The sequence below is a fragment of the Andrographis paniculata genome, unplaced genomic scaffold, assembly GCF_009805555.1.
Source record: "Andrographis paniculata isolate CXL003 unplaced genomic scaffold, ASM980555v1 Contig59END, whole genome shotgun sequence".
Taxonomy (NCBI): Eukaryota; Viridiplantae; Streptophyta; class Magnoliopsida; order Lamiales; family Acanthaceae; genus Andrographis; species Andrographis paniculata.
The window spans coordinates 5,882,996-5,908,987 of record NW_026137594.1 but is presented as its reverse complement, the minus strand read 5'-3'; the positions used below and the strand labels follow the sequence as shown (position 1 = coordinate 5,908,987).

Sequence of the window (25,992 nt, the reverse complement as noted above, 5' to 3'; positions counted from 1 at the left end):
TACTTCACCAGCCTTTGTGTACTGATACACCTTCTCAAAATGGGATAGTTGATGCAAGAACTGACATCTCCTTGAGATTGCTCGCGCTTTATTGTTCCAAATGAAGGTTCCTAAGATATTTTGGGTGGATGTTGTCTCTACACCTTGTTTCCTGATTAATTGTCTGTCATCATCCATTCTGGGAGGTGAAATACCTTATCAAACTTTGTTTTTGTCACAGCCTTTATTTCCTCTCCCTTCTAGAGTCTTTGGGTGTTTATGCTACGTTCGGGATGTTCCGCCACATATTTTAAACTCGATCCCAATTCCCTCAAGTGTTTTTTTTGTTGGGTATTCTCGTGTTCAGAAGGGTTATTAGTGTTATTGTCCGAATCTCAACCACTATCTTGTTTCTTTGGATGTAGCCTTCTTTGAATCTACTAGTTTTCCCTTAGATTCTAGTGCTCCTACTTCCATTTCAGACGATGATTGGTTGATTTATACTTAGGTCTCATACCTCCAACTTCGTCAACTAGGTCTCAGGCTCACACTCTATAAGACTACTCCATCTACACGGTTGAGATGTTTGGGATGATGAAGAGCAAATTTGATCATTCTCTATTTTGTTGTCGTATGAATTTTGGAATTACCCTTGTTGTAGTATATGTGGATGACATTATCACCGGTAGTGGTACGAGTGGGATCTTAACTTTATTGGAATCCATCCACTCACAATTTTAGACTAAAGATCTTGGTAAGCTACAATATTTTTTAGGGATCGAGGTGTTTAGAAAGAACAATATTTTTCTCTCAATGAAAATATGTTCTTGCTTTGTTGATTGAAACGGGAGCGATCATAGCTAAATAATCCAGTGTCCCTATGACACCAAACCAAATATTTACAACTGAAGGGACACCTTTTGGGGAGCCTGAAAGAGATAAAAGACTAGTAGGCAAATTAAATTATCTCATTGTAACGGTAGAGAAATAAAGGGAAAATAAATATACTATTCCAAAAAAAGAAAACGGGAAAGTACATATATATATATATATATATATATAGCAAATTAGAAAATCTATCCTAACTAACTAAATTATGGATATGGATAAGATATGGATATGATTCTAACACTCCACCTCAAGCTGGAGCGTACAAATCATACAATCCAAGCTTGTTGCAGATAGATTGGGATCTAGGATCTCTCAGAGCTTTCGTAAATATGTCTGCAAGTTGATCATCTGAAGGCACATATTTAGTATCTATTATCCAGATAATACTCTCTTCGATGAAGTGACAATCTATTTCGATATACTTCATTCGTTCATGAAATATTGGATTTAATGCAATGTGTAGTGTTGTTTGGTTATCACACCATAACTTCTTCTTTGTCACATCACAGAATTTGAGTTCACAAAGTAATTGTTTAATCCAGAGAAACTCACATGTAGCTAAAGCAATAGCACGATATTCAGCCTCAGCACTAGAGCGCGCAACTACATCTTGTTTCTTACTTTTCCAAAATATCAAATTGCCTCCAATAAACACGCAATAACCAGAGATAGAACGTTTATCGATTGGAGACAAGGCCCAATCAGCATCCGAATATCCAATGATTTCATAATGATCATGATTAGTATAAAGTAATCCTTTTTCCGAGAGACTCTAATATACCGCAAAATACGCATAAGTGTCTTCCAATGAGAGTCACATGGAGACTGCATGAATTTACTCACTACACTTACTGCAAATGATATATTTGGTCGGGTGATAGTGAGATAATTAAGTTTACCAACCAGCCTTTCATATCGTCCGGCATCAATATGAGTCAATGGCTCCCCTTGTCCTAGAAGCAATTTTGCATTTGGATCGATAGGGGAATCCATAACCTTACATTAATTCATACTTGTTTCTTCTAATATGTCAACAACATACTTTCTCTGAGATAGGATAACATCATTCTTTGATTGGGCAATCTCAATTCCTAAGAAGTACCGTAGTGGTCCCAAATCTTTGGTCTGGAAATGATTGTGTAAATGCTCCTTTAACTTTGTAATACCATCCATATCATCTCCAGTGATGACAATATCATTAATATAAAATAATTCAGTAAACGCATCGCCCTTCTAAATTATGCTTGAAGAATACGATATGATCAGACGAACATTGTGTCATACCAAATTATTTAATAGCAAGACTGAAACGTCCAAACCATGCCCGTGGAGACTGTTTCAAGCCATAGAGTGAACGACGAAGGCGACATACAAAACCAGGTTCCCCCTGAGCAACAAAACCAAGAGGCTGCTCCATATATACCTCTGCTTTAAGCTCACCATGCAAAAAGGCATTTTCAATGTCAAGCTGATGAAATAGCAATCCACGCTTTGCTGCCATCGAAAGAAAAAAGACGAACGTAACACATTTTGGCAACGGGAGAGAAGGTTTCTGTATAATCCCCTCCATACACTTGAGTAAAGCCCTTTGTAACAAGTCGAGCTTTAAGTCGATCAATGCGACCATCAGATCCAACTTTGACGGCACAAACCCATCGGCAAGCTACGGGTGTCTTTCTTGGCGGTAACGGAACCAACTTTCAAGTATTGTTAGCATGCAAAGCAGATATTTCCTCCATTATAGCCTAATACCACTCTGAATGACCCAAAGCCTCGCGGCAAGAGCGAGGAACTGTGATAGAGTATAAAGCAGTCACAATACTGCACATGAAAGGAGATAAACGGTGATAATTAAGAAAATTATAAATAGGATTCGGATTACAAGTGGACCGTGTACCTAGAGCTGTTAAATGAACCGAGTCGTTCGTGAACTTGGCTCGGTTCGGTTCGATGTGGCTCGATTAAAGCTCGTTCGCAAACGTTAACGAACCGAGCCGAACAACATAAATAGGCTCGTTTGATTAACGAACGAGCTCGAGTTTTGTTCGCAAACGTTCGTTTAAATAATATATTTATTATAAATATTAGATATACATATAAAATTATAATTTATAAATAAATAAAATATTAATTTAAAATATATAAATAAAATAATTTAATTTTTTTAATTTATATATAAATTAAAAAAAAGTGAGACAAACGAACTTGAATGAACTTAATCGAGCTTAAACGAGCCGAACACGAACACGGGCTCAAACAACAACAAATTCTTAACGAGCCGAGCTCGAAAGCTTAAAGAACGAACACAAATCTTGTTCGCGAACGTTAACGAACACTTAAAAATTGACTTGGCTTGGCTCGTTAACAGCTCTACGTGTACCTCAATGTGGGACGACAGGTGACTAAGGAGTCGCAACCGGAGAAGGTGATGGAACCGGAAATGAGTCATCAATAGGCGCATCTGATGGTTGAATAGGTATGTTCTGACGCTGCTATGTATGAGGACTATAGACTTGAAATTGAGGCTTAGGAATGGAGACAACTAGAAGAGGAGACTCACGGGTATTGAGGATGGAGATGATGACACTGTAAAGTATGGTGATGACTCAAAGACGTAACATTTGCACTAAGGTAATATCGACAAGTGAGAGGAGAATAATATCTATATCCTTTTTGAACTCGAGAGTACCTAAGGAAAACATATTTGATGGATCGAGGACGTAATTTGTCCAATCCAGGGGAAAGATCATGAACAAAGTACCTACAACCAAATACACGGAGAGGTAAAGGGTACAGGGACACATTAGGCTGAAGACATGTTATGGGAATCTTATGTTCTAAAATAGCAAATGAAAGACGATTGATGAGGAAACATGTTGTAAGAATAGAATCAGCCCAAAAATGAAATGGGACACTATAATGTATGAGGAGAGTGCGAGCTGTCTCTATTAGATGACGTTTTTTGTACTCAGCCACTCCATTTTGTTGGGGAGTGGAAGGACGCGATGTCTGATGAGTAATACCTTGATAGATGTATGAAATTGTGTACAAATTTCAGCACAAAGCTTTTTGAATATAGAGTTATTCATATCGATTTTTTATTTAATAAACCCTAATACATCGAGAAAAATCATCAATAAACGTTACAAAATATTGAAAACCAAATGTTGAAGTAGTATGACAAGGCCCTTAAATATCAGAGTGAACCAGTGCAAAGGGCTTAGATGCTCGATTATCGACGTGCTTGGGAAAGGAAGTACGAGACTGCTTCCCAAGCTCGCATGACTCACATGGTAGTGAACATTACGAAAAATAAGAAAAAAAAAAAAAAAAACACTTTAATTTAGACAGATTAGGATGACCTAATCGTTGATGGAACAATTCGGGAGACTCAATAGATGATATAGCAATGGTAAAGGTATTGCGAGGGAACTCATTTAGGTAATATAGCTCATGAGACTCACGTCCAGTACCAATCGTCCGCCCCGTGCTGCGATCCTGAATAACAAGAGAATCACTAGTTAGTAAGATTTAACAATCTAGATCTCTAGTGAAACAACTAATGGATATGAGATTAAATGGACTTTGAGTGACATAAAAAACAGAATGAAGAGGAAATTAGGTGACGGGCAGGCTCTATCAATAGCTTGAGGGTAAGCTTTATCAAACCATTAGCAAGAGTAACATGAGTTAGTCAATTTGATGGATGAAAGGTAGAAAATAAGGAGGGATTACCAGATTCATGATCAGTTGCATGGGTATCAGGTGAGTTAGTAGTACTGATGGAGGATGACTGTCAAGATGCTTGATAATGAAGGAATGCAGCATAATCTACTCCACGTAAGGTAATATTGTCAGATGAATTTTCAGGCAAATCAGTAATAACAACATTTGTTGAGCGAGGGGGTTGTCCATGTAATTTGAAGCAACGTTCTTGTGCATGGCCCATCTTGTGACAATAACTATATTTTGGACAACGTCCACTACGATCTTGACTTCTTCGCCCACTACGATTTTTATCACGATTACCAGAGCTAGGATTTTGAGACACCAAAGCTGAGGAACTATCATGAGTATTAGTAGATGGAGTAGCCACAAGAGTGTTGTTGCTAGATGAGAGTCGTACTAGTTGAACAAAACAATCATCCAACATGGGTACGGTGGCACCTCATAGTGTCTGGTCTCGAACATTATCAAGTTCAGGCTAAGGTAAACAAGCGCTAATACGGCAAAGAATTTATCCCAAGCAGCCTCTGGATTTGCAAATCCGGTAGAAATTAGGTAACGAAACTTTTGTCAAATAGCTTCAGTTTACTCGCATAAGTGGGAGATCAAGCGTGTGATCTTTAAGTAAAAGGAGACTGGAGACTACATCATAGTAGCGCTGAATATTATTGCTAAATGGAAGTAGCCTTATTCCAAACTTCATAGCATGTCTCAAATGACTGATACGTGGGAAGTATGGTTGAATCCAAGGAACTCCAGAGTCAGGCACATAATTGGGCATCAAGTTCTTTAATTTCTAACTCTCTCTTTGCAAGGTGGTCAGATTGCCCTTGTCATTTAAACCAAAGTCGTATAGATGCCGCCTATAACTTATAATTAGATGCATCTCGTAATTTATCGGTAGTAAGAGGTTGAAAATTTTGAATTTTAAATGGATCAGCCATAGAAACAGCACCAAAAAAGCTCTCCGAGAGAAACTCCTGTCGACAGTTGGCGGCGCGTGGCGGCGGCGACGGCGGCGGCGCGTGTGTCTCACCCGCGGCTGCGGAGGAAAGCAACACTACCCGAGGTGTTTTGAGGAGAGGAATGCACCGGTGAGGCGCGTGTCTAAAAATAACTCAGATTGAAGTAGAAGAAAAAACTAGGGTTTTGGTTGGCAGCGCGTGGCGGCAGCGGCGGCGCGTGTGTCTAATACGCGGCTGCGGAGGAAAGCAACACTACCCGAGGTGTTTTGAGGAGAGAAATGCACCGGTGAGGCGCGTGTTTAAAAATAACTCAGATTGAAGTAGAAGAAAAAACTAGGGTTTTAGTATATTTAGGGTTTGAGAGGAAGCGGCGGCGATTGGAAACTAATCTCTAGTTTTACCTAAACCCTAGTTGGATCTGATACCATATAGAGAAATAGAGGAAAAATAAAGTTATATTATTCCAAAAAAAGAAAAGGGAAGAGTACATGTATATATAACAAATAAGAAAATTTATTCTAACTAAGATATGGATATAGATATAGATACGGATATGATTCTAACAGTAACCCAACCAGCATAGCCTATCCCGTTAGTGTGGTTACTCAGACTCCAAAGTTGATCGTAGGTAACATCTGGATATTGTGTATTTGTTTAATTGTGGCCGGCAACCTAGTTTCTTGGAAAAGCAACAAAAGACTATGGTATCCATATTTAGTGTTGCATCAGAGTATTAAGCCATGCCGCATTCTGTGAGATTATTTGGATTGGTTAGTTCTTGATAGAGTTGGGAATCCAAATATGGACTTCAACACGATTATGGTATGATAATCAAGCAACCCTTCACATAGCATCAAATCCTGTGTTCCATGAGCGGACTAAACATATTGAAATTGACTGTCGTTTCATTTAGAGAATATTCAACAAAGAGTGGTAATTACAAGTCATGTCAAAACAGGAGACCAACTTGGCGATCTACTGACCAAGGCTTTGCCTAGCCCTCGACTCCAATACCTTTCTGACAAGCTGGGCATCTTCAACATTTATGCTCCAATTTGAAGGGGGCTGTTAGATTTGTTAAATATATGTATTATGTAAATATATTTAGTTGGGTCTAATTATGGGCCTAGCCCAAAGCAGACTAGATTTATGTACTTACATTATATGTAAATTAGTGTTGTTTTGAATTAATAGATATATGATATTATACGTTTCAATGATACAAGATTGCCACCAACAAAAATACAATATCTAGATGCGAACTATTTACTAGATAGTGATCCTGCCTAGTTGGCATCAAAATATCCAACTTATGTAGACAAGTGAGTTTGGTATTATTTCCCCTTAATCTGTAATTACAAGAGAAAAACTTATATATACATACAAAAAATGCCTAAAATATTAAGGTCCCTATACCATTCTAAATACAAAAATGACCTATATATACAATGGGTTTGTTTGTTGTGTTTTTGTTTAAGATATTTCTTCGATGCGAGGTACAGAGAACCATGTTGGTAATACAAAAAGTTAATATTTTATGTTGAATGTTGACTTTTTGTAATATGATAGAATATATACATTAGGAATCATATTGAGAAAAAAATGGTTGGACAAACAAACCCAATATATCTAACATATCTAACACTCCCTCTCAGATATTGAACAGAAAAATCAAATGAAGAAGAAAATAATTCTATAAAATTCTGTGTCATTTTACATGCAAGGATAGGAAGACATATACTAAATTTCCTAGTAAACATAAAAGGAAATTATCCTATATCTTATTCCACTAATCATGGGATCATCCTCTATCTTATCCCATGAATCATGAATATCTAGCTGTACAAAGGAAACAAGATATTTGTTTCCTATAATAAATTGATTCACATATATCTCCACCCTCCCCCTCAAGCTGCTGAATAGGTATTTTCCATTTCCAGCTTGGATACAATAGTTTGAAACATTGAGCTATTCAATCATTTTGTTAAAATATTTGCTCGTTGACCGGTTGTTGACACATAAGGCATGCAAATCAATCCATTGTCCAGGTTCTCTTTGATAGAATGTTTGTCAATCTCAATATGTTTTGTCCGGTCATGTTCCACCGGATTGTACGCTATGTTGTTTGCAGACTTGTTGCTGTAGAGTCTCATAGGCCCTTCTACTTAATTTTTAGGTCTTCAAGAATAATCTTTAACCAAAGTATCGCTGATTTATGTGATCATAGAATTCCATAACCGAGCCATTATGATAGAGTCTTCATCATCCCATGATTTAAATTTGGGATCTTCCGTCTTTGGTCCTGTCCAATAAAATGACTAATTTTTCCATTTTCCTTTCAATATCGCTTGGACGAGTTGAGACCATTTGAGGTAGTTTTTTTCCATTTAGTTTATAAGCAGACTGAATGCCTTGAAGTTCACTGTCATGTTGGACTCGGATTTCCTCCCCAGATTGTGTAACCTCCGGTGATTAAGACTAATGAACTTTGAGAAATAGTCCAGAAAACCCAACAATTAAGGTTGGCCGAACGGAGGAGAGAAAGCTTAGGAGAATCAAGAACAGTTCCCAAGAAAGAGCTACTCTGAATCTATCCTTTATCTTAGTTCTCAAAAATGGTGTCATTTTACATACAAGGATAGGAAGATTGATATACAAAAGTTCCTAGTAAACATAAAAAGAAACTATCTTAAATCTTATTTCATGAATTATAGGATCATGCTCTATTTTATTCCAAGAATCATGGAATATCTAGTTGTACAAGGAAACAGCAAATTTTCCAACAAATACAAATCGTATGATCCAAGTTTGTCGCATAGAAATTTAATTCAAGGGCCTCTAAGAGATTTAGTAAAAATATCTGCAAGTTGGTTATTCAAACAACATGATGGGTAGCAATGCATCCGGATAAACATCCTTCTTGAACCAAAATGAATTCAATCAATTTCTATATGTTTTGTCCTCATGAAATACAGGATTAGATGCAATATGCAAATGAAGTTTGATTGTCACAAAAGACTTTCATCTCTAAAACCTCCGTTATCATGAGTTCATGATGAAGCTGTTTTATCTAAATAAGTTCACATGTTACTAATGCTATAGCTCGGTATTCTACCTCTGCATTTGATCGAGCAACAACATTATGTTTCTTACTTTTCCATGAAACAAGATTATCTCCCACAATATCACTACCTTGAAGTAGAATGCCTACTAAATGGGCATCATGCCTAAACAAGATTTGAGAAGCCAATTATTTATGTGTGACCTTGACTAGTGTATAATAATTATCTATCAATAGACCTTTTTATGTACTTCGAAATTTGAATTGCAGCATCTCAGTGAGTATTGCATGGAGACTGAAGAAAGTGACTTACAACACTCACAACAAATGAGATATTAAGTCGAGTAAATGTGAAATAGTTAAGCTTACCAACCATTCTTCGATATCTTCCCGCGTCAATTAATGGCTCCCATGACCTAGAAGAAGCTTCCAATATGGATCCGTTGGAGATCTATTGGCTTGCAGTCAAATAAACCAATTTCTTCAAAAATATCCAATGCGTACTTCCATTATGATAGGACAATACCATCATGTGATTTAGCAATTTCAATACCAAGGACATACTTCAATGGTCCCATATCTTTAGTTTGAAAATGATGAAATATGTATAAGTTTAACTGGGTGACCGCTTCTTGATTATTTTCGGTATCATCAACATACACAAGAAGGTATAAACACTTGCCAATTTGATGTGTATTTATAAAAGACGGAATGGCCTAATGCACTTCGATTATGCCAAAGTCATGTAAAACATTGTTGAATCGACCAAACCAAGCACGCGGAGATTTTCTCAAATTGTATAGCGAATTACATAGTTTGTAAATGAGGCTAGACCCCCCTTTAGTAACAAATCCAGGAGGTTGCTTCATAAAATTTTTGTCTTAAAGTTTTCCATGAAGAAATGCATTCTAAATATCGAGCTGATGAAGAGGCCAAGAGTGTATAACAACCTAAGCAAAAAAGAGACATCGAAGACATCTTGCCAACATACGAGAACATTTCAATATAATCCTCACCAAAGACTTGTGTGAAGCCTCTAGCCACTAAAAGGGCCTTAAGGCGAGCAACTTGACCATCTAGATCAACCTCAACAACATAGGCCCATCGGTAGACCACAAAGAACTTGCCCAAAGGCAAAAGTACTAAGTCTCAAGTACTGTTAGCATATAAAGCAGTCATTTCATCCACTATTGCATGTTGCCGACCTTGCACTATTGCATGTCGCCAACCTGGATGAGAAAGTGCCTCACGAAAAAATTTAAGAAGAGAGATGGATAAGTGTGACAAATAGGTATAGTAAGTGGGAGACAAATGATGAAAATTTTAAAAAATGTAAATAGGATGTGGATTACGAAAAGAACGAGTACCTCAAGTTCTTTGCCAATTTTCCTCTCTGTGTTGCGATCCTAGTTAGTTAACTCACAAAAGCAAGATTAAATGGACGATGAGGAACAAATAGAGTAGAGTTAAGGGTACACATGATAATGGTTGAACATCAGTGACAACCGTAACAAAAACTTTGAAAACCATCTTCCAAAGTAACATTGTGTAATGAAATAGATTTGTAAAATTCAAAAAATAGTTTTGGATTATCAAGAATCAAAGACCCATGGTCCAAGAGATATACCAGTGTGAGCAGCGATAGAGGCAATTGATGAAGGCGACAATTGCTTCGAAGCTTGGTAAGATTGTACTCATAGTCTGAACCAGTTAAAGTGACAGAATTGGCTAACAAAAGAGGAGTTTCAGCTTGCGCAATAATAGCCTAAGGTGGCCGGCCATATAGCGTGAAACATTTGTCACATGTATGGCCCCATCTTTTGCAATGAGCAATAAATGACCCTTGTAAGAGACGAGAACTCTCACGAGAACCAAAATCACCACGCACAAGTGAAGACACTGTAGCCAGACTTGTCACCATAAGTAATAATAGGATGAGCAACAAATGACACACGTAAGAGATGAGAATAAGCATCATTAAGGGTTATAACTGTCAAGCTAAAAAGAAGTTGATCACGAACCGGGCTCAGATCAGGACCAAGGCCAACAAGAGGAAAGACCATAAAGAATGTCTAGTGCTGAGCAAGCTCTTCAGCAGTTGTCATTCCCCTCCAGAGGCAAAACATAATTAAGTTCAGCCTTTATGAACAAAAGCTTGCCTATATACTCTGGAATAGTCAATCCTAGTTGCCTAAAGATTAACTAGATAAGATGGTAATTCAATATAGTATTAGAGCAAAAGCTTCTGTGTTTGAGTCCCACTGCCACCCTTTGTGGGGGAAAAAAATCGTCCATGGCAAGGGTTGTGTGAGGTGAATCCCGCATGCATGTGAGGGGGCGTATTGGAAGACTTTAGTAGATAATGATGCATTTCTTTATCAACTTATACTTTTAGGTGAGATGTCCTTTTAACATACACAAAATAGAAGCATTTGGCATGTTCAACATTGAAAGTCGATATAGTGTACGAAATAAAACTTCTTGAGTGTAAGCTGAAGGATTTCTACAAGCATATCAAAAGATCTGAGTGAATAGACAAGTTTCTTGAGGCATCACCAAATCAGAAATATGAGGTCCTGACGTGATAAAGGAATTTTTGTGAAGGATCAAAGCTTGTGAATTTTCTCCCTCAGGAGTGGGAATGGGAGTGGGAGTAAGGTTGGGAGTGGAAGTGGGAGTGGTGGGGCCTTTCTGGAATGATGAATGAGAGGTTTTGCCTCATTTTTCCATAATCTGTAAATTAAAACAAGGGCTTACATTGTAACAGTGCATTGCTAGGATCAACATAATTGATCTATTGAATATTTGGCATGAATAAAATTTTTACTTAGTTTCTATGTGTAATTGTTGTTACTTTATTGCAGGTTCAAAAGTCTGCTACTATCCTCCAACAGTTGGCCGCAATATGCAGTTTAAGTGAAAGAACAAATTGGAAAGTTTTCATCTCCTGGGAAATTTTACAGAGATGGCTTTACTCTGCTGTAAGTCTCTCTCTCCCTTTCCCCCTTGCTCCATTACTTATGTATTACAGCTGATTATAAACAAGGAAGTGTTGTCAACCTGCAATGCTGCTTTCAGACTATCTTTGAGTCAGTGTTCTATCCGTTTATCTGTGTTGGGGTTGGCAAACTTCGAAATCTAAATCTTTGATTTGTCATGCTACTTTCTCTTTGGGAAACTTGAGTTGTCGAAAACCAGTAAAAATTAAATTTGGACAACTTGAAAAGGCGCAGCAGTTTATCAAGCAGTTTTCACGTTAGAAATTTAGAAATTATTTAGTTTTCAGTCGAACATCTTTTAGTGAAAATACTTTTGAAGAGTCTACAATCTTCATCTCAATTACTCTACAGGCATTAAAGTCTATCATTAAACTGCTGTCTCACAATTCTAAAACATCAATCAAAGTCTTCTTGTACTTTCTCGGATAAAAAGTTTCGAAGGAAAGTCTCATTTTTTTTACTTTATTGATCAAAAAAATTCAAAATATCAGCCCCATTGAGGTTTATGCACTGAATTATAAAGTTCCAACCTGTAAATCATGTCAGCTTTCTAAATTCCCGTGTAGTAATTTAACCCTTTTTATTTTTTTAAAACAAATATACCCTCTCAAGTGCTATGGCCATTATAGATTTAAGTAATGGGCTAGTATAGTTGTGTTGGGGTCTTATTTAGCCATTTCTGTGAGTTTTTTTTTTTTTTTTTCCCCTTCTATTCCTTTTCCGGAATTCAGCCAAACTGAATTTACTTTGCTTATTTCAATGTGGCTAAGCCTAAGGTGGCACCTATGTTGTGGTGAAACCATATGTGGAGGGAAGAAATCAATCTTGTTCTTATATTTGAAAGAACAGAACAGATAGACGGAAGCTATGGCCAATCTTATAAATCAATGCTATTGAAAGCTTATGCATGATGTTTAGAATATTCTGATGGTTCTCTTGAACTTCTGGGCATTGCTGAATTTCAATTGTTGATTGGATTAAACATGGAGATTTATCTCATTCTGCCTTGAATTGCTTAAATAAAAATATGAACTTGATAGGAGGTTGTGCTCAAGTAACAGCAGGTGAGAGGTGTTGATGTTTTTAGAATAAATTTTAATCAAATGAAGTTGCAGCTGTCTGAAATATTCCTATTTGAATTTCCAATAGTGCTGTACGTATATATAAAAATGACATTTTCGGAGGTGTTTCAGTTGTGGATGCTGCCTGCGGAATATCTAAAAGATGGTGAAGTTGAATCTCTAGTGCCCATATGGGTGAAGGCTCTGGTTGATGCAGCATCAGATTATCTTAGGAGCAGGCAGCAATGTGGAGAAGGCGAGGATCATGGGCATGGGCGTGGTTATATGCAAGGGAAAGGAGGACGCTTCCTCAAGCGCTTACTTAGGGAATTTGCTGATAACCATAGGAATATCTCACAGTTAACTTGATTTGGTATATTTTCCTATTTAAAACAAAACACTAATCTAATGCAGCAATTAGCAAGCAGGCAGGCATCTTGGCAAGCTCGCTCTGTGCATAGTCAGTCTAGTAGCATAATAAATAAATATGACAACACACTGCTGTTGAATGAAAGTTGTTTATTACCACTAGCACCCCCCCGACCCCACCCCACCCCACCCAACGTTCCCTCCCAAGCAAGTGGAAGGTAATCTCAATTTTGTCAATAGAGGAGGATTCAAATCAAAAGGGAGGGAGGGAGGGATTTATACATTTATTCAATTAAGTTGATGAAGGTGTGTGTTTGTTGGAGGATTGGAATTTTGTAGCTGATTTATCCGCCTGCATGAGTACTAACTACTTAATGCTTAGCTTCGAATGACAAACCCCTTTTACAAGTGGACGATGATGATGATGATGATGATGATGATGATGATGATGCAACTACATACATGTTTGTATCCGTTACTAATAAAGAGATTTGTTATTTATTCTTATTGTCTGCCGCTGTTGTCATACATACACATTTGACGTTGTATTGAACGGAGCAGTAGTGTACATAATATAATATAACATATATGTATATATCAACAACCAGCCCAGCCTAGCCTAGCAGTACGACACTGATAATTGATTTGTAAAACATAATGATTATTAGGAGAAATGTCATACACTGGTGGCAGGTCGGGGCAAGGGCGAAGGCCGAGTTGTGGCTGGACTGATTGCAGGTTCGTTGTTGATGTTGGTTTGCATAATGCAGAGCAGAACACAATCAGAGGAGGATTGGCGGGGAAGGGAAAATGTTATGCAGAGCTGAAGTTGTAATGAATGAACCACGACCCAACCCACTTCACCCACCTCCTACTCGATAATAATAATAATAATAATAATAACAATATGTGTATGTTATGGTTTTTGTTCTCTAAAAGCAACAAGAGACCGGGGCATTTTCCATCCATACCATACTCATCTCATCTCATGATTGTTATTACCATTACTGTATAATTTTGAGATGTCATGTCATGTCATGTCATGTCATGTCGTGTCATGTAAGAATAATTAATTGTAATTAATCAATTAATTAATTGAGTTGTTTGTTGTATACATATTCAACAGGTAGTGTAGGCCCTGAGGAGGCATCCCTTTTTTCTCTCATCCATGTATAATAAATATTGATTGTAGTAGTTGATGCCGATGCCGATGCCAGCCAGTTGGGACGAATCTCTCCTCCTCTCACGAGTCTGTCTGTGTCTCTCTCTAGCAGCCTCTCATCAAATCTCCTTCCTTTCCTTTCCTTTGTAGTTTGTAGTAGTAGAGTATTGTATTATACTATTCTTTTCTGGAATCCAAACATAACAGAGGAGCCCCCCTTCCCCTTCCCCTTCCCCTCCGCAGCACAGCACAGCACATCACATCACATCTCTTTCGCTTCACTTGTATTACCACATTTCCTTGATTGATAATTCTTTTCTTTCTTTCCTTCTTTCTTTATTTCTTCTCCTTCTTCTGTACACAAGGCAAGGCAAGGAAGGGATTTGGTGGGGAGTTATAGATCCTTTTGCCGGCGCGTTATCTTTGCCACCAACAAGGCAAGGCCACGTCTCCTCCTCCTCCTCTCCTCTCCTGTCACTGATCTGATGATTAGTTAGTTTACAGACGGAAGACCCTCACACATGGCCAGATGACATAAATAAACGACTGATGAACCAAATAAGGATGCTGCATATCGCCTCTGCCTGCCACTGCCACTGCCAGTCCAAGCTCTGATATAGATATACTCAATAAGTAATTCTCAGCCAGCCAGCAAGCCCTGTGTGTGTATGTATGTATGTATGTATGTGACCTCCCTCTACTCTTCTTCTTCATTCACCGCCAAAATCATCAATACAAATACAAAGACCATTGAGAATCAACTTTTCTGTTTGTTTGTAGGCTCTAGCTATGAGCTTCACTTCATGATTGCTTGCTTGCTGTGCTGTGCTGTGCTGTGCGGTCGGTCCAAGTCCAACGATGAGCTGTTGAAGACAAGTGGCTCCCCGGCCGCCTCTCTCCTTCCAATTGCAGAAGAAGTACAACTACCTATTAGATCCCATCCATCAATGCTGGAATGGGGATGCCCCGATCTGAAAATGTTTTGGTGCCAGACCCACTGGATCTCTTCTTCTCCCAAACACTGGGTGGGTTCGGATGCGATCTTCCCTTTATATGTTCTGTTCTGTTCTTATTGATCTTTTGGTCGGTTCGTTCCAGTCCTCATTATCCTCACCCCCGCATCCTGATCCTCTCTCTTTTTCTCCTTTTTTTTTTTTTTTTAAACTAGATTTGTGCATAATCTGAATGAAGTTTCTGTTCCATGGTCCATGCGTCGTCGCGTGATATTCAGCCCTTTTCACATCCACAAACAAAACAAAACAAACCTGTAGCTGAGGTGAGGTGCGGTGGATCCCAGTCCACAAACAAATGGCGACGACTCTTGCAGCAATTTTAGGAGGTGCTGCAGGAGGAGCCGTGGCATTGGTGGGGATGATTATATTAGTGATCTGGTGTCGTCGCTCTTTTCACGGTAGGAACGTTTCTCGAACATCGGAGACAGGTTCCTCTGATCCATCTGTTCAAGGTAACTAACTGTTCATGCGCTGTGGCAGTGCCAGTCCAGTCCAGTCCCGCTGCATAGTGCATATGACTGACTGACGGTGAGAGCATTGAATTGAATGTTGTGGTGCAGTTGGGAGGATTGAATTTACTGTCCGGGATGCCAGGAGATTTGAGATGAATGAACTGTCATTAGCCACAAAAAATTTCAGCGACAAGAGTTTGATAGGGCAAGGAAAATTTGGGGAGGTGTACAAAGGATTGCTTCATGATGGGATGCTGGTAGCAATTAAAAAACGACCTGGCAACCCCTCTCAGGACTTTCTTGATGAGGTACTCACCTACCGAATCTCAATTCAATTCTCCATCATCATGTATTGTATTGTATTGTATTGTATTGTATTGTTTGTGCTTTTAACACATCTATTCACTCATTTCTGTGCTTGTTTTAAGAAGACATAATTATTCTCCTTCCTTCCTTCCTTTCTTCTCATTTTCTCTTTGTTCTTGTTTTACAGTTTGTAACATCAAGTTCCTATGTGTTTCCATCACTGACTCATTAATCGAGCCCCCATGCCCCCTTTCTAGAAAAATTGCTGCGTGCATTGGCTGCAACAAATAAATAAGTAATGGCTTGATGAAAGACTGAGTTTGGCTGGTTTTCTTATCAGGTCCGGTATCTTTCATCTATTCAACACCGAAATCTGGTCACACTTTTAGGTTGTTGCCAGGAAAATGATGTACAGATTCTTGTCTATGAGTACATTCCTAATGGAAGTGTTTCTTTTCACTTGTATGGTAATGAGTTTTCCTCCATTATTTCTTCCTCCTCGTCCTTTGTGAGCAATATGTATCCTATTTCATTTCCTAATCTCAGGTGCAGGTCAGGTTTCACAGGAAAAGCTTGAATTCAAGCACAGGCTTTCAATAGCTCTTGGGGCAGCTAAAGGTGATCCTCTGAAACATCAGTGAGCATTTTTGGCTTTCCTGGTATTAGTTTATCTTCTTATATGTTGCCAATACTAACATTATACAGAAGATGACAGCTTGATACTTGTGTAAATTCCCGCTGGACCTGATATTGGTCTCTGCTAGTTTGATCTTTCACATATTGCATGGTAATTAATTGCTTTTATGGTATCTTCTCTACCATGCTTTTTTTATCTTCTTATGTGCAGGTTTAGCTCATCTCCACTCCCTCACTCCTAGGTTGATACACAAGGATTTCAAAACAGCAAATGTTCTTGTAGATGAGAATTTCATAGCTAAAGTTGCAGATGCTGGGTTGCGCAATTTTCTTGGAAGATTTGATTTTGCAGGTTCATCTTCTCAAGTGGCAGGAGATGAGACTTTCCTTGCTCCAGAGTAATAATAATAATAATAATACGCATGCCAGTTGTTAGTTTGCTTACATTAATTACATCTTGGCTGCTAGGTGTTATTAATCATGTTTGTTTGTGCTGTGCTGTGCTTGTGTAGGGTCAGTGAATTCAGACGATTTTCAGACAAAAGTGATGTTTACAGTTTTGGGATATTTCTCTTGGAGTTAGCTAGTGGGCAGGAAGCAAGAGCCTTGCTGTCTTCAGATCATCAGAATCCAATAGAATGGGTAAATCAAATGAACCTCAAAGCCCTTTCCTTTGCTAAAGAAAAGAATATGGTTGGTAGTAATAGAAGACATTATTCAATTAATATTGTTACGATGTTGTTTGTTCTTCTTTGCAGGTGCAAAACCTTGAGGATTCTGGCAGCATATCTTCTATAATCGATAAGAGATTGGGCAATAGTTATACAAGGGAAGGAATGGATGAGTTGATAGAGCTGATAGTGCACTGCGTCAACCCGTCCAGTGAGAGGCGCCCCGCCATGACCTATGTGGTAACTGAACTGGATCGGATTCTTGAGAAAGAAATGAGCCTCACAACAATCATGGGAGAAGGAACTCCAGTTGTGACCCTGGGAAGCAAGCTTTTTATGGCTTCTAAATGACACACTCAGTCTCTGTGTGCCTTGCCTTATATTGTTTTTACCACCATACTAAAAACACTTATCCCCCTCCAACTGTTTGACAATTGTATAAACTACAGTTGGATTATTTTATTTTTTATTTTTTCATATCCTTAAAAACTTGTCAATTAATGTGCCTATAAAACCTTACTAGTCCCTTTTTGTTATTGTATCATTCTTTCAACCATCCATCATATATATATATTGAAGTATGAAGTTTGGATTGGACACATTGTAAAGAGATGGAATTTGATTCCTTTTAAAGAGTTTAGGGATGTGGTACAGGGTAAATTGCATAATTTCCATTTAAAATACATTATAATAAAATAAGATTGAATATATGAAACTTTTCTTCTTTTTTTTTGATGACATATATGAAACTTTTCTATGTGTGTGGATAGGGATATTGTTGCAACCTGCTTTGCTTGAATTGCCATTTGCCAGTGCAGCTATGTATGTATGAAAAGAAGATGGAAAGAAAACTAATACGTCCTCCGTGGCTTATGTATGTATAACCAAGCAAAGGAATCAAAGCAGTTGAAAAAGGGAATCATCAAGGGAAAAGACAAATGACAGAAAAAATGCCCAGCACATTATGAGTTCAAACTCCCGACACGTCTTTCAAGTTCGCATAGTATAACTTGTCTTGCCGAACTAATTTGTCGGATATTAAGTTCGGCGGAGATTTACTCATAATGCACTCTTTCAAATAGAAGTTGCAGATTTTCCACGTTATAAAAATAAATAAATAAATAAATAAAAGAATGCCCAGTAGTTGGTATGGTACCTATTCAACTATGCTATGCACACCGCACCAATGACATCAATACCACCTCAAACCGCAACATCAACAAGTTGTACATTACCTTTGAAAATAAAAGAAAATTAAAAGAAAAAAGAAAAGCGTTAGTTGTTATGTTAAATCATAGAAATATGGCAACAAACCTAACATGGACTAACCTTATTTATACATGCAGATTTTCTACCAAGTCAACCAACCCATCCTCATTTATCAACCAAGCCACACTGAGATATCTATCACAATGTCAACCATTCACTTACAACTAAACCACTCCTTCGATACAAAAAGAACAAACAAAAGCAGATTTTAAATTGTTAAACAAGCAGAAAGCACAAGACAATGCATCATCACAACACCATGAGAAGGAACCTAGCCTACCTATGATAAACAAAGCAAATCCCACCTCTTCTGCAAACGACAAAAGTTGCAAAATGTTGACGACAAATCAAGCAGGAGCAGATCCTTGTTTAGCTTTAAGGACAAGTTCTTCAGTAGTTGTGCCAATGATCTCATTAGCACGCTTTAGGCCAACACAATAATACCTTCCAATTGTATCCTAATATCAGGATTACAAACAAATCAGTTCTGAAGCCTGAAAATAAATTCCTAAATATCAAAAACTAGGTATTTCAGCAATATTCTTTCTTTTTTTTTTCTTTCTTTTTTCTTTTTTAAGTCAAAAGTAGGCCATTCTTACTATATGTGACCAGACTAGGGTAAGTCATTATTCAAGAAACTTCAACACAAGCTCAAAATGTCATACTGAAATAATTACTCAAATACAATCACTTTGGAAGTGCTATGAAGTGGAAAGTAGAACTTATTCCATAATCTCAAATCATATTTAAGATTCCCTTCAAAACACATCAAATCTGATGATAAATAGGTTTTATAAGCACAAAAAAGATATCTGAGGACTACTAATATGAATCAAAACAAGCTGAGCCAAACTCACCCGACAAACTATTCCTAATTTCTCCAATTTGTGTACTGCATCATCAACATCGAAATTGCAGCGTTCACCAAACTCATCAAGTATTAGTTCTTCACATTGTTGGTCAAGATCCTGTTTCACATCATCAGAATGTTGAGATTGAAAATACACAATGAACATGTCAAGCTCAATAGTAATGCAAAAGGTAGCATGTAATGTACCAGCTTTACATACCTCCAAAGTAGCTTTCCCTTGTTCCATCAATATAAAAAATGAAATGATTACCTCCTTTACCTGCATATTTGCATGATTAGTAATTGCCGGTACATCTATTAGCAATTTTAATTTATACTACACGCATACAGACACTCAGAATATCCATGGTTTTAGGAGTGCATATCCATACATGCTCAGAGGGCAACTAAATTATTTTAGAATCTGAACTACCTCTACTGAATTCAGAGAAAGCAAAACAACAATTTCAAAGCATTACAAATAATAATAATAGTAAAAAAACAAAAAAACTGTTCACCAAAGATTAATAGCATTATATACAGTTGCATCAAACCCCTATGAAACTAAGATGCATTTTGAACAAGGGTACTTCTGTTTATTTATGTTTTCAACTTTGTTTTTGCACTAATCATAACAAAATTCCATCTATAAAAAACCCCAGATAAAAGGCTTATCTTTTTTTTAAAAATATAACATCAAAAATATATTTTCTATTTAAAGCATCACATTCAACACCTATTTTCCATTCAAGTTTTACCTATTCCCAATACAATCCAAAACATATATAAAGAAAAACTACTAAAATTTCTTACTTCTTGCTGAATTACATCATCGCACAAGTGAAGAAGGGTTCCCCTTCCACTATCCAATTGTTTGTCGTACATTGATTGTGTGATTAGGTTCTGGTATGTAGCCATATTTTGTTGAAACCTGGCAGCTTAACAAACTTCAGTGACAGCAAAAGTGTCAAATCCATTATTGCATGCATGCAGTAACATCAAATCTGATGTAGAGTGTTTATCCAGAAGTATTGTTATGAACAGTGCAATTCCACATAAATTGAGCTTCTCATAAAAGTTCCACAATTAGATGCATCATAATAAAATGTCATAGGAAGAAATACTTAACGTGAAGTAAATCTTAGCACAATAACCAATCACAGTTGACAGTATTGCAAACATGACCCAGAGATCAGCTTTTGGCATTTCAACTGATCCAATAACAGCAACCTGATAGAGCCAACAGAACATAGATGTGTTAAAATTAGATTTACCAATAAAATTTACCAAAATATTACAAGTGCAAACAAGCTGACGAACCAGTCCAACTATTGCAGATATAAGAAATTTAACCCAGTCCATTGGTGTTAAACTTGGATTTTTCTTTTCTGGCTGTCAGAAGAACAAGGAAAGTCCAGATGTGGTTAATAAATACAAGAAAACAAACTTTGCAGAAGCTGCATCAAAAGAAAATTGAAATGGCTTCTTTGGGGATGAAAGAACCCTACAAGTACAATTTCCATATCAGCCATAGGAATGTTTCTGAAATGTTTCACATATATGCCTCTTTCCTCTTTCCTTTGAGGACTTGCTCGCCTGCATGTATACATTTCCAATTAATCTTTAGTAAATTTAGCAAAAGAAGAAATAAAGTTTGGTGACTAATTACTAACAAAGCAGGACCTGAACAACTAGCCAACAAATTGCACACACCACGAATGGTTGAAAATTTCCCAAGCAATGTGTATTTAATATTCTCGAACATACAGGTGCATGAGATCAGCATGAATTACAAGTACATCAGTAAATTTTTAAACTACATCAAGTCACACAAGCAAAAAGAGACTGGAAGACAACAGACAAGGAAATATAGACCCAAACTAAAGGAAAAAACCAGACAAATTGAAACAGAAATCTCAACACTATACGATATTAAGTTGGCAAATTACCTGTAGACAACAATGATCCTATCAAAAGTTGGTTCTTGAATTGTAATCCGACTTGACAGATTACGGGCACTGGAGCAGAGAAAGTTTAAAGGCATTAATAAGATGAAACAGATCAATACCAAGATTATAACAGCTGAAAACAAAAAGACCCACAAGAAATATAGATATTATGTTTGACAAAGTGACACACTTAATAAAGTCGCAACCTTGATCCTGGTATAAAGTCGCAACCTTGATCCTGGTTTTTGACCAATTTGAAAATATTCCGACAGAATGCACTAGGATTTATTTAGTTCTGATGTAGATTGCTTGGTGCATGATCCACTCAAGTTTCCAACGAAAAGTAAACTTCTTGATGTGATGGAATGGGAAAGCCAGAGTAAACACTAAATAAAAATAATGTAATTGATGGTTGGTGCCACAATAACAGAAGAACACTATAAAACCTGAGCTCCATGTTCTCGAGACGAATACGTTCAACATATAATGCATCACCATGTTCTTCAGAGCTAATTCTGTCATCTTTCTTGGGATCCTTCTTGGACCGTTCTGATCTCCTCGAGAAAACCTTTTGCAACCTGCAATTCAAACCATACTACTGGCTTAGAATTTGAAGCCTAAGTAACATTTCTGCATAAAACAGAGGAAAGTTACACAGGGTGGACGAGGAAGCAGCAATCAAGAGAATAACAGTTGACTGATAATGACCATCATTAAGATATAAACAATCCATTCTGTCAAGCTCAAAGTTTTACCGCATGCCGCTCACCTTGTCTTTCTCAGAATCCATGCCCAGAAACGTGCAATGATCATATCGACTTTCTCCATGAAAAAATAATCTGTGGTCTTATCAATGCCAATTCCGCGCCGAAAGATTACATACTAAAATAATAAGGAGAAATATGAGTAAAAGTCAGCTCAATATCATGTTTTAAAATACCGCAAAAACAACCATACATATCATTCTAATGAAACAAGGTAAGTACTTATTCTTTATGATTATGCAAATTTTCAAAGCATGTGGTATTTTTATAGGGGTTATACAGTTTTACAGAATCAACCAAACAATCCTGTATCACATTATGTGGTATTTTATTCAAAATGAACCTTCTAAATAACCTATTTAGTTCACACAAAGATGCTTTAAAATCTGCTCATATGTTCATTCTCCATTGAAATATGTAAGTTCATTTTAATTGTCTCCTTTGCTTTTCAAATAATGTACACACATTTTATTTAGTATAAGAAACACATCTCGTGTGCACGAAAGACATTTTTTACGCCGGGAGGATAAAAATGAAAATGATAATGCATGAAATTAAAGATGAAATTTCAATGCTGCATTTGAACATGTCAACCATATACAAATGCAAATAGTTGGATCATTCTTGTCTGCCTTGTCTCAACAATATTATACAGATCACCTTAGAGTATGTTAATAAAGATTGCACAGAAACTATCAGTCAACACAATTTCAAACTCCATAAACAATTTTAAAGTAACACTTCTTTGGTTACTTTAATGCTAATAAAGTTACTTCAGTTCATACAAGGATGCTTTAAAATCTGCTCATATGTGCATCCTCCATTGAAATATGTAAGTTCATTTAAATATTCTCCTTTGCTTTTCAAATAATGTATGCTTTCCCGATCAAAAAAAAAAAAAACTTTAATTCTATTAAAGTAACCCAGTATAATTTCCAGCAAGAATTATGGCTATATGTGTCATCATAAAAAATAAAAAATAAAAATAAAAATAAATAATAAAATAATAAAATAAAAAAGAAAGAAAGAATTATGGCTATTTATGACTGCAGTGTTAGGATAAATGGGTTTAATTTAGCAGGCCACGCATACCTATTATTCACTATATATGATACTCTTATATTTTTGTGAGATTTCATGCCAATTTCCAGATTTAGTGATGTATTTGAAAGCAAGTGATCTGAAAATCTTATCCAAAAACCATGTCTTATAGAATTTCCACATTTGTGAGTAGTCAGAAACAGGAGAAAGAGGTGATAAAGATACCTTATCAGCAAAATCCGGGAGGTTCTCTTGAGGATGTGAATCAAAGTAACTCTTCAAAAGTTTTTTATCAAGCTACATTGAGCAAAAATAAATGTACCAAAAAAGAAGAATGATTAAAGAAGCCAAGAAGTATGCCTCTGTACTTATCATAAAAATTGATAATCTGTACCTTTGAGTTATCAACTGTAATGGGGAGATTGAGGAGATACTGTCCTGAATGAGCAACATCGATCTCTTCATCAGTTACTATCTTAAAATTGCTTTTTTCCATAACCTGCACAATAAGGGGTATAATTCATCAATGATAATAATAATAATAATAATAAAGGAGAGCCGACACAACTGCCATCCACCACAAGATGCAGTAGATCAAGAGCCTAAATGTCCAACAAGCTCAAAGTAATCAAACTGCTGGAAGTACGTAAATCTAATCAAATTGGTGTCCTAGAGGGTGTCTGTAGTGACATAAATAAGAGGTGATACACAAGAATACGCTAAGTTTCAACGGAAATGGAGTAACTGGACATAGGGTAATGGTTGAATATGCTTTTTCCTGAAAAGCAAAATAGGGTTAAATTACTACCTGAAACAAGTATTTCAAGAAGTTTTGCTCAAGAACATCAACTTCATCTGAAGACAAGTTCTGCTGCTCCAACTTTTGGGTACCATGGACAGGATCAAAAAGCGAGTACAGTTGCTGCAAGCAACCACATTCATATCCGATATATTATATTATGCTTGAGGAGAGATTGGTGTATATAAGAGCCAGACTAGAGAGGAGTTTAGATAAAATGATAAGATATATTTGAAAAAGGGGAAAGAGGTTACCATGAGGTCCTCAAAGTGCAGCATGTACCAAGCTCGAATTGTGTACTCCACTCGCTTGCAGAGTTTCAAAAAGTCAGCACGATCAGAACTATGCTCTGCAGAATGTCAAGGGGACGATGAGATGGCAAGTTGGACGTAATTGAGGAAAGGAAGCGATTGTTGTATTGTGTGATATTAGCTTAGTTGAAAGTGGAGCGAAAAATCAAGGCTGGGGAGCGAGCAGGACCGAAGGAATCCTTTGGGCTAAAGGGGAGAGAGAGAAAGAGAGAGAGAGTACCAATGAGGTTAGCCAAGTGCACGATCAGCCTGGGCTTGAGGATTGGGATAACAGATTCTCGCTCCATCCTGATGACATCTTTGTTTGTCCTCGGCGCCGACGTCATCTTCGTGTTCTGCTCCATCGGCGTCACCTCCTCCCCGTCCTCCTCCGCCTTTCTTTTTCCCTTTCCCTGTGCGGGCATCTGTCGTGTCGTATCGTTTATTAGGAGGGAGGTAGTGTACAGTACTGATAATAACAACAAATAAGGAGGGGGCGGGGGCGGCAAGCACACAACACAAGTACAAGGACGGTAACCCCTCGATCATACGAGATCCGATCCAATCCAATCAGGAAGAAACAGAAGCTAAGCTGCCTGCTCCTCCTGCGGATCCAACCAACGATTCATTGATTAATTCAGACAGACTATAGATAAATAATAAATACGCACACAGAGAGCGGGATGATGAATATCTATTACTATACACCTATTACCAAATATTACTACGAATATTACCTTTTTATTATTATTATTATTATTATTATTCTTCTTCTTCTTCCCGCACTGCTGCTGAATTTGATGATAAGGTGACGACAGTAGACAGATACAGATACAAACAATAATAATTGATGACGACGATGATGATGATGCCCTGCTTGCTATATTAGGAGTTATATGAAAATGTAATAAAGAGAGAGTAATAAGATAAGATGATAATCCGTTTGCTGTTATCTATCCATCTGTCCTCCCTCAATTTCATAACTGATCCCTCTTCTCTGTCCTCTCCTCTCCTATTATATTAATAGATGAAAAATGAAACAGCTGGAATTGAATAAGAAAGTAGTAACCGTCCGTCTCCTCCAGGCATGCATCTATGATCTATCTATCTCCATTCACATTCATCAATTAGGCAACTCTCTCTCTCTCTCTCTCTCTCTCTCTCTCTCTCGCAGTGCAAGCAAGGCATCTACTACTTTGGGGGATTCGAATGATCCCTCCCTCCCTTGACCCAATGTCCATCCATAACAAACCAAATCTAATAATAATAATAATAATAATAATAATAGTCTAGTGGATATGGATAAGTAACTCCTACCCGGTGGTTCCCCATTGCTTATTTATCATCTCCTCCTAATCTACTATTTATTACTATTACTGCTGGAGAATGTGTTTCATTTTTGTTATTAGGCAAAATAGCGAAAAATTTCATGTGGTTTTTCGAAATTGCTAAAACCCCCCGTGTTCTAAAACTCTAAAAAATTTACTTGTGGTTTTCCGTTACGATTTAACGGCAATTGTATATCACACACCTGAAATGCGACTTTTGATCCATAAAGTGACATTTCTATATAAAATTACTAAAATACCTAATGACTTCTTCCTTATTCTTCTTCTCCCTCGTTCTTCTTCTTCCTTACTCTTCTTCTTTCTTATTTTTATCCATATTTTTAGAATTTCGTCTCAATTTATTTTTTTTATTTAAAATCCGCTAAACACAAATAAAGAAGAAAGAAAATT

At 37.1% G+C, this 25,992-nt stretch overlaps 3 protein-coding genes across 17 annotated transcripts in view; 2 read left to right on the top strand and 1 right to left on the bottom strand.

The window, feature by feature from the left end:
• Positions 1-13,552, top strand: part of LOC127257818 (transportin MOS14) — a 48,316-nt gene extending 34,764 nt beyond the window's left edge. For 2 of the 4 annotated variants that reach the window (XM_051284290.1, XM_051284289.1), the window contains exons 23-24: positions 11,487-11,603; positions 12,815-13,552. In XM_051284290.1, the coding sequence (XP_051140247.1) occupies positions 11,487-11,603; positions 12,815-13,051 (354 nt within the window). In that variant the 3' untranslated portion in view covers positions 13,052-13,552. Of the gene's footprint in view, positions 1-11,486; positions 11,604-12,814 lie in introns of those variants that run through there. The other 2 variants (XR_007840128.1, XM_051284291.1) reach the window with 1 other exon arrangement.
• Positions 13,553-14,243: 691 nt separating this feature from the next.
• Positions 14,244-17,847, top strand: LOC127257821 (proline-rich receptor-like protein kinase PERK1). Of its 8 annotated transcripts, none has more exons than XM_051284301.1 (9): positions 14,244-14,895; positions 14,994-15,238; positions 15,382-15,624; positions 15,707-15,986; positions 16,325-16,451; positions 16,531-16,602; positions 16,832-17,018; positions 17,133-17,262; positions 17,379-17,847. In XM_051284301.1, exons 4-9 carry the CDS (start codon positions 15,831-15,833, stop codon positions 17,640-17,642), a joined length of 936 nt encoding a protein of 311 aa, XP_051140258.1. In that variant the 5' UTR covers positions 14,244-14,895; positions 14,994-15,238; positions 15,382-15,624; positions 15,707-15,830; the 3' UTR covers positions 17,643-17,847. The 8 variants fall into 8 exon arrangements, with proteins under 8 accessions (XP_051140258.1, XP_051140257.1, XP_051140256.1 ...); XM_051284300.1 differs by having other exon boundaries at positions 15,382-15,678; positions 15,787-15,986; positions 16,537-16,602; XM_051284299.1 differs by having other exon boundaries at positions 14,245-14,895; positions 15,445-15,678; positions 15,787-15,986.
• Positions 17,848-18,638: 791 nt separating this feature from the next.
• On the bottom strand, positions 18,639-25,385 carry LOC127257819 (uncharacterized). 5 transcript variants are annotated; one of them, XR_007840129.1, is made up of 16 exons: positions 24,495-24,948; positions 24,218-24,312; positions 23,973-24,086; positions 23,559-23,663; positions 23,390-23,461; positions 22,129-22,241; positions 21,806-21,937; positions 21,360-21,428; positions 20,919-21,006; positions 20,731-20,802; positions 20,540-20,640; positions 20,224-20,341; positions 19,631-19,690; positions 19,418-19,528; positions 18,841-19,018; positions 18,639-18,735 (listed from the first exon to the last, which is right to left on the bottom strand). XR_007840129.1 is itself a non-coding variant. In XM_051284293.1 (16 exons), exons 2-16 carry the CDS (start codon positions 24,676-24,678, stop codon positions 18,908-18,910), a joined length of 1,545 nt encoding a protein of 514 aa, XP_051140250.1. In that variant the 5' UTR covers positions 24,991-25,385; the 3' UTR covers positions 18,639-18,907. The 5 variants fall into 5 exon arrangements, 2 of the variants coding, with proteins under 2 accessions (XP_051140250.1, XP_051140249.1); XR_007840130.1 differs by having other exon boundaries at positions 18,639-18,695; XR_007840131.1 differs by having other exon boundaries at positions 18,639-18,686.
• Between the last annotated feature and the right edge of the window lie 607 nt (positions 25,386-25,992).

What these genes read in the sequence shown, in the direction of transcription:
- LOC127257821 (XM_051284299.1), top strand. Translation starts at nt 15,522, where the DNA reads ATGGCGACGACTCTTGCAGCAATTTTAGGAGGTGCTGCAGGAGGAGCC. An exon ending in TGTTTCTTTTCACTTGTATG is followed by an intron (nt 16,452 to 16,530) that starts GTAATGAGTTTT and finishes TCCTAATCTCAG; the next exon opens with GTGCAGGTCAGGTTTCACAG. An exon ending in AGCTCTTGGGGCAGCTAAAG is followed by an intron (nt 16,603 to 16,831) that starts GTGATCCTCTGA and finishes TCTTATGTGCAG; the next exon opens with GTTTAGCTCATCTCCACTCC.
- LOC127257819 (XM_051284293.1), bottom strand. Translation starts at nt 24,678, where the DNA reads ATGCCCGCACAGGGAAAGGGAAAAAGAAAGGCGGAGGAGGACGGGGAG. An exon ending in GCACTTGGCTAACCTCATTG is followed by an intron (nt 24,313 to 24,494) that starts GTACTCTCTCTC and finishes GACATTCTGCAG; the next exon opens with AGCATAGTTCTGATCGTGCT. An exon ending in TGGATTCTGAGAAAGACAAG is followed by an intron (nt 21,938 to 22,128) that starts GTGAGCGGCATG and finishes TTTGAATTGCAG; the next exon opens with GTTGCAAAAGGTTTTCTCGA.